Raw genomic sequence first — 13554 nt, 5'->3', positions numbered from 1 at the left:
GTGATGATAACCGACAACCTGTCTGCACTTCCCCTGTAGATGTGACGGTCAAAATGGCACAACACCTCTTCTTCCTCAGGCAGCTCAGAAAATTTGCCATATCCACAAGGACCCTCACCAACTTCTCCAGATGCACCATTGAAAGCATACTGTCCAAGTGCATAATGGCCTAGTCTGGCAACTGCTCTGCTGAGGACAAGTAAGAAACTACAGAAGGTGTGCACAGCCCAAATCAACCTGGAAGCCAACCTTCGATCCATGGACTCCATGTACGTGGCTTGCTGCCGCAGAAAGACTGCCAACATTATCAAAGACCCAGAACACACCAGTAATGATCTCCTACAACCTCTTCCATCAGGCAGGAGATACAGGAGCTTGAACACATGCACCAGCAGGTTCAGGAGTAGCTTCTTCCTGGCTGTTATTAGACTGATGAATGGATGGGATGTAGGTTTGGTTATTGAGCTAGAAGGTTAGTTTTCAAACGTTTCATCACCATACTAGGTAACATCTTCAGTGAGCGTCCAAATGAAGCACTGGTGCTATAGCCCGCTTTCCATTTATGATGAACGGACTGGTTAGCCTCAAGTAATGCTGATCTTGCTAACATTGATCTCGCCTAGTGCACACCCTGTGCAATATAACCTGCATGCCTCTGTCGAAGCCTCTTTGATTTGCATATCTTTGCTTATTATTATCTGCCTGTACTGATCGTAAACAAAGCTCTTCACTGTATCTCAGTACACATGACAATAAATCAATTAACCAACCCACAGTTTGCCATATCAATCATCATTTCAAATCAGTAGTGACATTGTAAACTATCAGTTGAATTTCAAGATTTTTTTATTGTTGTCTTCTGCAGTTCCCAAATTTATAGCAGACTTTTACAATTCCTTTGCATTATTGGTGAAGCTTGATGGTAATCATTTGCACAAAGTTGAAGAATGTGGTGCTGGAAAAACGCAGACTGTCAGGCAGTATCGAAGGAGCAGGATAGTCAACGTTTCAAGCATAAGCTCTTCATCAGCTTATGCTTGAAGTGTCGATTCTCCTGCTCCTCAGATGCTGCCTGACCTGCTGTGCTTTTCCAGTACCACACTCTTGATCTCCAGCATCTGTAGTGCTTACTTTCTCCATCATTTGCACAAACGCCACCTCAAATTATTGAAACCACTAAAAGTATTTTTTTCAATCTGTGCAATAAGCTCAATGCATTCATAAGCAAACTCTTATCCCTCATAAGAGAATGTTTCCACCTTTTGAAGAAGTATCTTGCCTCCCGCTTTTCCTTTTTCAAACACCATCAGTGAAGCAAATGATCATGTGGTCTTGCTGTAGCAGTAGAAATTGTCCCTCAATCAAAACAGCTCAGTGGAGTTGGGAGAATTACATCTTCATAATCCACTTTTTGTGACAAAAAATGACACTAAAGTGTATCGCTACTATGCTGTAAAATTCATTTAATTTTCTTCTGAGAAAAAATGTTTCCTTCAAAATTCTTTTGACTTAAAATTCAAATGCTTCTGAAAATGCAATATAATCTCCACTTCAGGATAATAAGCATAAGATAAACTTGTGTAGGCACTTGATCACGGCACATTGGTATAAGAGTTAAGTGACCTACTTTCTGTGGTACCGACCTAAATAAAATTTGATCATTGTTACACTCCAGCACTGGTTATCATTAACATTAATCTAAGGTTCTACTGCTGGAGAAGCCACTGTGAATACCACAAGAAATTGCCATAGACAAAAAAAAGTCATTTGACATTTAAACCTGATTCTGACTTAATATCTTGTGATCAATGTTATGTGCATATATTTGTTTTGTTCTGTAGTTCCAGTGTGTGTCTTTATTGAAATATATGATTTTGAGATATAATATCATGATAGATCCTCAATAATTAGAACTTGTTTGAAGGTCCAACTTTAATAGTGTCATGCAGTTTTTGCAGATTTGACAAATCATTGTATTTGACTACCTCCTGGCATTCATCGCCTTGACTTAAAGAAGGATTACCTGTACAATGTGGCATGGGAATTTGGGTATATTTGAAAACTATACCACATCATGGGATTTCGTTTTCAGGGAGGAATGGAGGCAGGGTGAAGAAACAGACATTTTGGGAAGAATGTGTTTTGGTGTTCAGTTTAGGAACCAAATAAAGATGATGCTGCCAATAAGGCCTGCATTACCACTAGGGGGGGCCTGCATGTGCATAATTGGGAGTGTCACTGTCAAGCAGCTGCTACCTGTCCAAACACTATGTGGGACCTCAGCAGTTTTACACAGTTGCTCAGCTGAAAACCTTTAACTAACCCTTTAATAATTGGAGTATAGGCTGAAATGGGATATTCAACCCTAGAATGTTTATATTGGGCAAAAGTTTTGGCTGTAAATGTTAAGATATGAACACCTGAAAGGTCTCCTTTCCATGTTCCTAGCGCCTGCTGGGGCTCTGCACCCTAAGGGTTGCTGCCACAGGACTACCTTCCTCCTGTCCAGCATGCTACACCTACATTCATCAGCCTGACCTTGTTGAGATCCCAGACTTAGCTGAAGATGCATGGCATCTGTGGCTAGTCTTTCCATCCTGTCAGCCCTTGCCTAGCGTGTAATGCAGTCCAATCCTGTGACTCTCGGACACACACGTCTTGGCTCCTCTGCCCGACACTGAATATATTGCTTCTGTTGCTATTTTGAATATGATGTTATCGACTCTAGCTGTGCGAGCATAGCCAGAAATAGTTGCAAAACCCAAGAGTGATTGAGAATAATAATACAGATTTGAAGGTCTCAACTGGCTGGAGTGAATATAGAACTTGGGCCACAAATATGGGGAGGGAGTGACTGCATTTCATAAACCACTCCACCGAGCTCTTGTGCTAATCCCAGCTCCGGATAATCTGAGCCAGTCAGATCCTAGTCTGAAAATGGCTTGATAGATCTTTTTGTTTTAGTTTTAATACGGTTGTCTTTCACCAAAGCACAAAGGCGCAATGCTGCATGATTGGTTTTCACATTAAAAAAGAAGTTCATTGCACAAAAGGAATGAAGCTAAAATAGAACAAACCAAATTCTTCGAATATAATACAAATTTAAAGATTTTGAAACACACGATAAAACACTTTCCCATGAATTCTAATTACACTCCTTTATGATACTCGTACCAGAGAGAGAATGCCCTTCTTTTCTACATCTGTACGGCTTAATTTCCCAGTGCTTTCAATTCCGCATATTGAGATTCTGATAGTCTTTTCATGTTAATTAAGCATAGATTTTAACAGCTTGAAATAACTCTTTCAGGACTGGAACCAAACATTTCTGGTCTGGCTCTTTTCTAACTAAACAGCTTATCCGGAGGTAACCTATTTCTTAGCAATTCTAACTCATCTCTGTTTGTCGGGAGCAACTGTTTTAATATCCATATAAATTACATATTTATATTTGCATACCCAAGTTGCTGTAAAACTATCTAACGGCTAATTTTTCTTCAAGCTTTGGGTGTTTCCCTAACCAAGCGAGAAAGAAATCAATCTCTTACCACCTAAATGGAAAGCATCTCACCATGACTACAGAAATACTTAGGAGTTAATCATTAAACCTCTTCAGACACAGACCAAATCCCACATGACATGCTGCTACCTCAAGTCCAAACTCTAAAGTAAAAGATAACAAAATATATATAAAGCATCCATCTTGCATCGCTGTAGCCATCTGTCCACTTGCTACAGTGACACCTCAGAGGCAACCCTATCACAATTAAATTCCTTTTTTACAGTCACACATCCTACTTCGCAAAGCCACAATGAAATGGAGCATGAACAGGGAACAGGTACAGCACTGGGCTTAAAGGCAGGAGCTCCCCAACATCTAGTGGAATTAGGTGGCACATTAGAACTTAGATTTCCTACAGTGTGGAAACATGCCATTTGGCCCAACAAGTCCATGCTGACCCTCCGAAGAGCAACCCACTCAAACCCATTTCCCCCTACCCTATTACTCTACACTTACCCCTGACAAATGCATCTGACCTACAAATTTCTGAACGCCATGGTCAGTTTAACATGACCAATTCACCTAACCTGCACATCTTTGAACTGTGGGAGGAAACTGGAAACCCACGTAGCCATGTGCAAACACCACACCGACAGTTGCTCAAGGCTGGGACCAACCCCGGGTCCTTGGTGCTGTGAGGCAGCAGTGCTAACCACTGAGCCACCATGTCACCGTAACGTTTGGAGATCAGAGAAGAAAATTATCTTTAATCAGTGCTAGAAGTTACACCCGAACACAAAATGTTCCACTTCTCAGTTAAAAACATTAGGGTGTGGTGTGCTTTAAGCACTTCTAACGCAATTTTACAATTTTTAGCCACTAAGAACCTGGCAGTTGGTTGCCCTCCAATCAGCGATGGTGTTGGGGCAGGAGTGCTCCTGAATCAGGTGGACCAATGGGAGGGGGGAGCTCCTCCAGCACCTCGTGATCACCTAGGAAACTGAAGGAGTTTATTTTTACATTTTGTGAAAGCCACTCTGCCTAGTCATGGTCCTGCTGGCACAAATCATCCAGGGAATGGTCAGCAACGGCATCTGCACCCGGCTAGGCATATCTCACATAAAGACTCAGTCCTCCAACCCCCTTGTGTCCCTGACCCCTGACCCCAAGATGTTAGCCTGCACATGATACCAGTAAATGTTGGCCTGCCACACATCCCCTTAATAGCTATTTATTTATAATAATAATTAGCTTTGATCCACATCAAAGCTGAACTAATTTGAAATGGTTCAGGAACTTGGCAAGGAGGTCAGTGGTGACAGGGAGGTCAGTGGTGACATGTTGTGAACCTTGACCATTTTAACAATTACACCCACTAAATCTTTGCTGTTATCATACCTACCAATGTTTGACTTATGTTTTCCTCTGCGAACCCTCTCCAAAATACAACACATCATGAGGTAGATGAAGGAAGATTTCTGCACTGAGGCCTACTGCTCCCTCACAAACCAAGTTTTCCCCTTCTTTACCTATTAGGAATGTTGCTTTCCCTTTCTGCACTTGTCCAGTCCAAACAACTAGTAGGAGAGGGTCAGAGTCCTCAAAGCATTGCCCTTCCTATAAGTGATAAAGACTTTAGCCTACCAGCCCCATCATTGGGAGGATGACAGTCAGTCCAAGCTGCAGGAGAAACCTCGATGTTGCCTGTGGACGATGAAGATCCTGTGGTAGCCTTACCTCTGCAAATCCTGATGATGTATATTTGCACTGAGATAAGTTCCACAAAACAGGCAAACAAGCTTGGGTGTTTGCACTATCAGGTGCTACCAAGAGCTGCAGCATTCTAGCACAACTAGGATTTTGTAGCCAAGTATTACAAGCTGACAGTGAAAACCCAGCGGGATTCCTGAGATGTACAGTTCACTAACTCCAAAATGATAAAACCCGGTTATGGTTCTGTGACATCAGAGAGAGAGAGAGAGAGACATACTTCCCCAAGGCAAATAATTCTGATTAATTTGCCACTTCAACACTCCGCTCTGTTCCCTGGACAACATCTCTGTCTCTGGTTTGCTGCAGTGCTCCAGCTAAGCTCAGTGCAAGCTGGAAAAGCAGCACCTCAAATTCGCGTGGGAATTCTACAGCCTTCTGGACTCAATATCGAGTTCAACAGTTTTGGGTCTTCATCACCTTCTCCCACACATTTACCCTAACCCTCACACACCAGGCCTTGCCATCACAGGAGCTGCTATGACACACCACCTTTGTCATGTACTCATAGTCCCCTTTAGCAGCTCCTCCTTCTCTCAACCTGATTTTTACCCAATGCTGCTTCCAACTGTTTTGTCTCTGCTTAGGGTCTATCATTTATTTCTCCTTCCTCCCTCCACCCCATCTTTCGCACAAGTACCAACCCTTTTCCTCGCAACAATCAGTTCTGAAAAAGGGTTACTGGACCAGAAACGTTAACTCTGCTTTCTCTGCACAGATACCGCCAGACCTGCTGGGTTTTTCCAGCACGTTTTGCTGTTGATGAATTTGTATGTGATTCAGAGCTTGGAAGGAGGGCATAGTATCCAATACCTTAAAAAAAATTACCTTTAATTCTCTCGAGTATGTGGAAAACACGATAAACCCTGTATATTAATGCACATTTAAAATGGGCTTTTAAGTAAATTATTAAAGGGAAGGGATTGATTTCTGAATCATGAATCCTAATTCCATACACGCACTGTCTCAACCATAAATCTAATTAAATCGTATCTAATTGGTTATTATTTATTTGTGTGAATTGCCTTTAATCTCTAATCTAGCTGCAGAATGCTGCAGGCTTCAGCATGTAGAGTGAACTGATCTGACTAATCTATGACAATGCATTTTTTCATCATTTTTGTGCTAGTTTGGGCACCAAACAAAATAAAACATTTTCTGATTTATTATGCAGCTACAAGGTTAATTACTTATGGTACTTTTATAAGGTTTGTTTGTCACATAAGGTTTTCATTTTGAACAAATTCAAAGACTCCAAACTCTCTCATGGTCTCAGACCATTAATTCATAGGATGTTACAGTGCTGAAGCAGGGTTTTGATCTTTCAAAACTTCCAAATGTTGATCTCCGCAAGTGTCATCAATGTCACTTTCATTTTCCTGCACATTCCTTCTTAGTATCCGCAGAACATTAGCCTCAGGCTCTGAAATACTAGTCCAGCGATATCTCCTCACCCCTGCTAATATGTTGGTAAAATGATGCTGTCCCTCAGCCGTCAGCTGTGTTTTTTTCTCATCCTTCTTATGAAAAAGCATGCCCGGAACTGCACACAATACTTCACCTATGGCCTAACAAAAACCTTCTCCAAATGCAACGTCTTCAGAGATGAATCTGACAGAGACCAATTTACAGTTTACCAACTGAAAAATCAATAGTGTGCTGATTTGCTGCTATTCATTGTCACTGAAAGAAAGAAAAGTAAATAAATGCTTTTATCTTGAAGAAACAAACTCCACTGCTTCACATAAAACACTTTGCAGTTCTATTATGCATGTGAACAGAGCAACCATTTTGCACACATAAAGACAGATCAGAGAAATATCTCCACAGTGTATCTACACTCCCATTTACTACGGCTTTGTTCAAGAAGCATGACTGACTTTTCCCCTAACAAACAAAAACAGAAATTGCTGGAAAAATTCAACAGGTCTGGCAGCACCTGTGAAAAACATCACAGCACCTTTTTAGGGTGGTCCACCGAACTCAACCATTAATTCTCTTTTCTCTCCACACATGCTGCCAGACCTGCTGAGTTTCTCCAGCAAATTTTGTTTGTTTCAGATCTGTCCATCTATAGTTCTTCATTTTAGTCACAGAGATGTACAGCAAAGAATTGGTCCAACTCATCCATGCCAACCAGATATCCTAACCTCATCTAGTCCCATTTGCCAGAATTTGGCCCATATCCCTCTAAATACTACCTATTCATATACCCATCCAGATCCCTTTTAAATGCTGTAATTGTACCAGCCTTCACCACTTCCTCTGGCAGCTCATTCCATACGTACACCACCCCCTTCGTGAAAAAGTTGCCCCTTAGGTCCCTTTTAAATCTTTTGCCTCTCACCTTGAACCAACACCCTGAGGTTGAGGACTCCTCTACCTTGGAGAAAAGATCTTGGCTATTCACCCTATCCATGCTTCTCATGATTTTACAAACTTCTGTCAGGTCACTCCTCAGCATCTGACGCTCCAGGGAAAATAGCCCCAACCTGTTCAGCATCTCTCTCAAGCTCAAACCCTCCAACCCTGGCAACAGCTTTGAAAATCTTTTTCTGGACTTTTTCAAGTTTAACATCTTTCCTGTAACAGGGGAGATCAGAATTGAATGCAGTATTCCAAAAGTGGCCTCGCCAGTGTCTTGGGCAAAAGTGAGGACTGCAGATGCTGGAGTTTAGAGTCAAGAGTGTGGTGATGGAAAATTACAGCAGGACAGGCAGCATCTGAGGAGCAGGAGAGTCGACTTTTTGAGCAAAAGCCCTGCATCAGGAATCATTCCGGATGAAGGGCTATTGCCCGAAACATCGACTCTCCTGCACCTCCGATGCGACCTTCCCTGCCGTGCTTTTCCAGCACCACACTCTTAACTAATGTCCTGTTTGGCCGCAACATGACATCCCAATTCCTATACTCAATGCACTGACCAATAAAGGCAGGTGTACCAAATGCTGCCTTCACTACCCTGTCTACCTGGGCTCTACTTTTGAGGAACTATGAATCTGCATTCCAAGGTTCCTTCATTCGGCAACACTCCCCAGGACTGTACCATTAAATGTTGAAACCCTGCCCTGATTTACCTGTTTTAATTATTTATTCTGTCTCATAAGTAGAGCTGCACCTTTGAAAATACCTTGGTACAGCACTGAAATGTGCACCTAGATAATGTGCTATTGTCTTCAACTTGTGAGCTTTTGCACCGAGAGTCAGGCTATCACCTGGACCTTAGTGAATGATACCTGTGGTCATTGTAGTATTCAATCATAAGCTTAAGGCTGTAGTGATTGAGTTTCATTATACAGACTGAACTTTACTCTGCTTTCCTGCTAGACTCACTCGACCGGCAAAATACATGAAAATGAAAGAGGAAACAGATGATGTTGACCTGCATAGTCTCCTCAAAGGTAATAAGTTTTTTTGGAACTAATTTGCTTGCAAGCTGTTAGATGTGTATGTAACATTTTAGTCATGGTGTAGTGGGTAGTACACTCTCTCCTCAGCTAAATGGTTGTGGATTCAAATCTTACCCAGGATTGAGCACAAAGGTAAGAGCTCCAATTTAGTCATGACAGATGATGTTTGAAGGGGTTTTGTTTTGACTAAATGTCAAACTGAGACCCTGACTTGGTTCTCAAATATAACTGTCTTGAAGAAAAGCCAGTATTTACTCCTCGGTTAACATCACATAAATCAGATTATTTTGTCATTATCCCAGTGTTATTTGTAAGAGCTTGCTGTCTGTAGATTGACTTCCTACAGTAGTGATTATAGGCAAAAACCACATCATTAGCTGTGCTTTCCAATATCCAGTGGTTGTCAAAATTGTCATTATATGTGCAAATGGACCCGGCAATTCAAACTAACAACTGGTAGTGATCTGAAAAACATATTAAACGAGTGAAACAAAGCAACAAGATGATAATGATACAGGTCCCATTCTTATAGCCTTCAGTTTCTTTCCTCATCAAATATTTGTGAGCAGTTTTTTTTTAAAGACATACCTACTCTGTATTTACTGCCTGGCTGGAGAATGCATATCCCAAATGTCTTCCTAGTTCCACTTTTATCAGCAGCCCAGATTACTTTTACATATCTCTGTTGTCCTGATTTTGTGCTGTTATGAACAAGCTTATCTTTTGAAAGCCTTTATCGTGAAAGTTCACTCTGGTTTGGATTTCTTACACCTTATTCCAAGACTTCTACTCTTAAAAGAAGCTGACAGGAGGTGTGCTAGAGTGATGTGCTTGATCGAATCGCTGAATGTCTCTGATGGAATAAGTCAGAAAATTGAGGTTGTACAGGATAAAGTACATTTCTGAAGATCAGCTGTGGTGAGGCACCTTGTACATCTCAATCATACGTTGAAATTGACATAATTTTCTTGTGTGTGGGACACGTCTCACTATATTTTGAAAATTAACCCTTTCCTTTGTTTTATTGGTTGAAAAATCTGTTTTAAAGCTAGTTATTGGACAATATTAGTGATTTAAAAACAAAACTAACTATCTTCACTTGGTTTTCTTTTAGTCAAAAAAGATGTTACAGTAGTTTGTCTAGGTGCTAAACCCTGTCATTTCTTGGCAGATTGTGTCACAAACACAGGACAACACCTCAGCAGAAGTTTTGACCCATATTCAGTCAGCAAGGACTCACCCACATGCTCCAACCTTTTAAGTGAATAAGATATTGCTGTAAACCAAAGGCAGGCTGTGCCAGTCACAACGATTTGAAGAGATGAGAATCGTGAAAGAAACAGCTCAATATAATGTAGTGTTTAGAATGAGGTTTGCCAGCTGGATCACATTGAGTCTGTTAACTGGGGCTATTAACCTGGGCCCACCCAGGAGCCTTGGCTGACTCGCGTAAACAGGAGACTCCTGATTCTTCTCACTCTGTGGACTGGCTCTGAGCTAGCTGGTCAGACTCCATGGACTGTGCACCTGTAAATAAAGGGTGACAGTGACAGGATACTGGCCTTTGTGAAGTTATTTCACTTGTGTTGTGGGGGGAGATAATAGAGCATGCGAGGGACAAGAGTAATGTTGGGATGGTGGTATGGTTATTGTCAGCAGCACCCTGGGGGTGGGGGGGGGGGGGGGGGGGGGGGGTGGGTAATGCAGTACTCTGTTTGGCATGACAACTTGATATGTCTAGAGCTCTCAGTGGGTTATGTGGGGAGATGCACAGTTAAATAAACAAATCGGGTGTGAATGTGGGCAAGACAAAAGTTATTTGGGAAGACTATCAAGAAGGGACTATGAAGATTTGGGGTATCCTGGACTGAAAGGCTAACTTTGTGTCTCATTGTGTGAATCAGTTATTTTTTCCTTCCATCGTGATGCAGTTAGCAAGTGCATAGTGGCTGCGACCACATTCGGAGTGGGTAGCGTGAGTGCTTCATTCTGTGAAGGAGGCCATTCCACTTCCATGCGATGTGAGGCCTTTCAAAGGAAAATAGTATTGAGCAGATGATCTCACAGTTCAAGGGAAAGGCACCTGCCAACACTTAATATTTTATGTGAACTTCAGGTGAATTTAGCAGTTTTTCACTATTAGTGTATGAGTGTTAAATTTTTCAGTTAAGGTTTAAAACGTATTTCTAACTGTTCAGTAATGTCATACTGCTTTCAAGATTTTAAATTCTGCTTTTTTAATCCTGTTTCTCTGTACTGTTTCCTGGATTTCCCACCTTTTTAATGAACCAAATGGTGATTGCTTTTGTAGTCAAGGTGGCATTTTCCCACTTCTCCATGTGGAAAATAAGATGTCTTCCCATATTTCATGTTCTAAACCCCAAAGGACTACTTTGAGCACAGTTTTTAAATTAAGTTCCTGGTCACATCACTGTGAATGTGAGCACAACTAAAGCCTTTCTTATAGAACTTTGTCGGGTGCCGTCAGGAAGCCTGATTACAACACATTCTACGGCATGCTGCTTTTGGTTTAGGATGTTGCTTCCTCAAAAAAGTAAAGATGTGCTGTCAGATTCAGCTTCCCTTTTTATGTCCACAAGTTGCTTTTTGTTTAGATTATTTTTATTTAGTGTATTGATTTTCAAGTTTACACCTGATACTTCCTTGACTTTGTAAAATAATTGATGCATGAGTCTCATTACGAGGTCTCATTTTTGAATATGAGCACTGTATTGGCCTGCTTCGAATCCCCGGGCACTTACCCAGTTTCAGTGACACCCACATTGCATTATAAATATTATTTCTAATGAACTTTAGCATTCTGGAATGATACAACTTATTCAAGGAGACACTTGATTTAAATTTCCAATGTTATCACATGGGTAATAATTTGATACAAGAGCTTTGCTACCTGTCATAGAACCCGACAATTTTCTTTTTAATATTGCACTGGGCTGAATTTCCTCAGTGCTGAACAGTGTGGAAAATGGCAAGTCATTTAGGGAAATGGAGCTAGATTGGAAAGATGAACTTCTTGACGTCTAAAAAAATGTCGAGGTGAGAATCCCACAAGTCAGCAATGAGAAGCCTGTTTGCATGCTTTTATAAATCATTAGTACCATGATAAAAGGTGGTACATATAAATTTTTTGAGAATTTGAAATTCAAACTAGTGGCATATGGGTGTGGTTTATTTTGTGAAGGGTTTACCAATTAACCAAAGTGTTGGTCTTTGCAGAACAATGATTTAAACCAGTGTGTGTTAACCCTGTAGGCTTCCTGGAGGGTGAATAGAAATATGTTTGTACCATGATGTTGACTATAAATCTGTTGGTGTTCAAAAGGCAAGCAGCTCTCATTTGTTCCATTAGGGAAACATAGCATTTTTATCTTTGTTTTTCATGTTCAGTAAAAGTTTTCATTTGAAGGCTTTCCAGCGTGTAATTCTATCACAGTGAACAATGACAAGATGTCATGCCAGTCAGGGCATTAGAGAAAGAGAGGCGCTCCCTTTATTGATTTTGTAGCTATGTGATTGCAGTTATCTAAGACAGGCAGTCAACTACTCGTAGCAATTTTCAGATCGTTTATTGAATTTGTTAGGTAGCAGTAGTTTAGGTATGATGCATTAGTTAATTAGGCAAAGAAATTATATGACCACGACAGATGAGAACTCTTCATCAATCCCATTACTTTCCAGGAGGATGGAGGATCAAAGTGGTTGTTTTAAAGTGGTGTTTAAGTCTGGTGTCTTCCCTCGGACTGATGTAAGAGAACTCCTGGTCTACTTGCAAGAAGATGGTGGCTGTTTCCCTGGATACTCTCAGTTGTAACTGTCTCTGACCAACTATCCCCATTGACGTACCTCATTTTGGGAGCTGACCATTCACAATGTATCAAACAACTGTTTGAACCCTCTCAGACAATGACCATGGCCAGCTGCTCGTGATGCCAAGGCGACCATTGTCTCATTCCCATTTGATGATTAGTTTTTACTCTTTAAAAGAACAAAATCTTTTTCCAAAACATCACATTGGTAATAAGATAGTATAGTAAATCTTTGACATGAGTAATGTTCATAATTTTTGGCTGTTTTCATAGACAACTCTTTATATTTGGAAAAATCTAGATACTGTTGTAACATTCAGACTACATAAAAGATATTAAATATGAAACACTGAAAGAGTTCCAGTTTTAAAGAATACCCCAATTCCAGTACCATGGACAGGGTTCTGGGATGGGAAAACACTTTGGACAGGTAACCTGTCTCAGTTAATCCTTGTAGCTACAGTGACAATGACTTGCGGTAAAACAGCTTATGATATATAGAGGCAATATATTTTTGAATCTGATATTCAGTTTTCAGCAAAGTGTCACTCACACCACATACATGTTGTCAGAAGCTTTTCATTTTCATTTCCCTCCCACTGTCTGTATTGTAAACGTCTATTCATGGCTAACAGCACCTTTGATCTGGTGCACGTCTGGGCTTTAAAGATAGCACTGGGTCCCAGTAGTGTACTGCTTGAGAGTCCAAAATAGTACGAGCACGGTATGTGGATACTGAGTTGAGCAGTATAAAATTATATGAGAAATCTTGTTAGAGGGCTCTGAGAAGAATGTTTCATACAACTCTCTGATATTGAAAATTAGCTGATTTCTGGCAATCCTCAGTTGAGTGAATGTAAAATTGATGCCACCTGGTCACCATCCATGTTATCTGTATGAAACTTGTCCAGTTGCTTCTTATCCATTTTAAGATGGTTAACTCAATAATATTAGTGTAAAATATTTTTTAAAAATGTCAAAAGAGTTTAATTTTCCCTGAGTTAGTCCTCATTGAAAGGTGAATAACAATCTGGACAGAATAAAG

At 40.7% G+C, this 13554-nt stretch overlaps 1 protein-coding gene across 1 annotated transcript in view; it reads left to right on the top strand.

The window, feature by feature from the left end:
* LOC132815316 (lethal(3)malignant brain tumor-like protein 4) overlaps positions 1–13554 on the top strand; it is a 251003-nt gene that overhangs the window by 147508 nt on the left and 89941 nt on the right. Inside the window, exon 17 of the mRNA XM_060824166.1 lies at positions 8600–8673. Within this exon, the coding sequence (XP_060680149.1) occupies positions 8600–8673 (74 nt within the window). The remainder of the gene's footprint in view (positions 1–8599; positions 8674–13554) is intronic.

This window comes from Hemiscyllium ocellatum, chromosome 4, assembly GCF_020745735.1.
Source record: "Hemiscyllium ocellatum isolate sHemOce1 chromosome 4, sHemOce1.pat.X.cur, whole genome shotgun sequence".
Classification (NCBI taxonomy): Eukaryota; Metazoa; Chordata; class Chondrichthyes; order Orectolobiformes; family Hemiscylliidae; genus Hemiscyllium; species Hemiscyllium ocellatum.
Note: the sequence above shows the minus strand (reverse complement) of the source record. Positions and strands in the feature narration are given on the sequence as shown.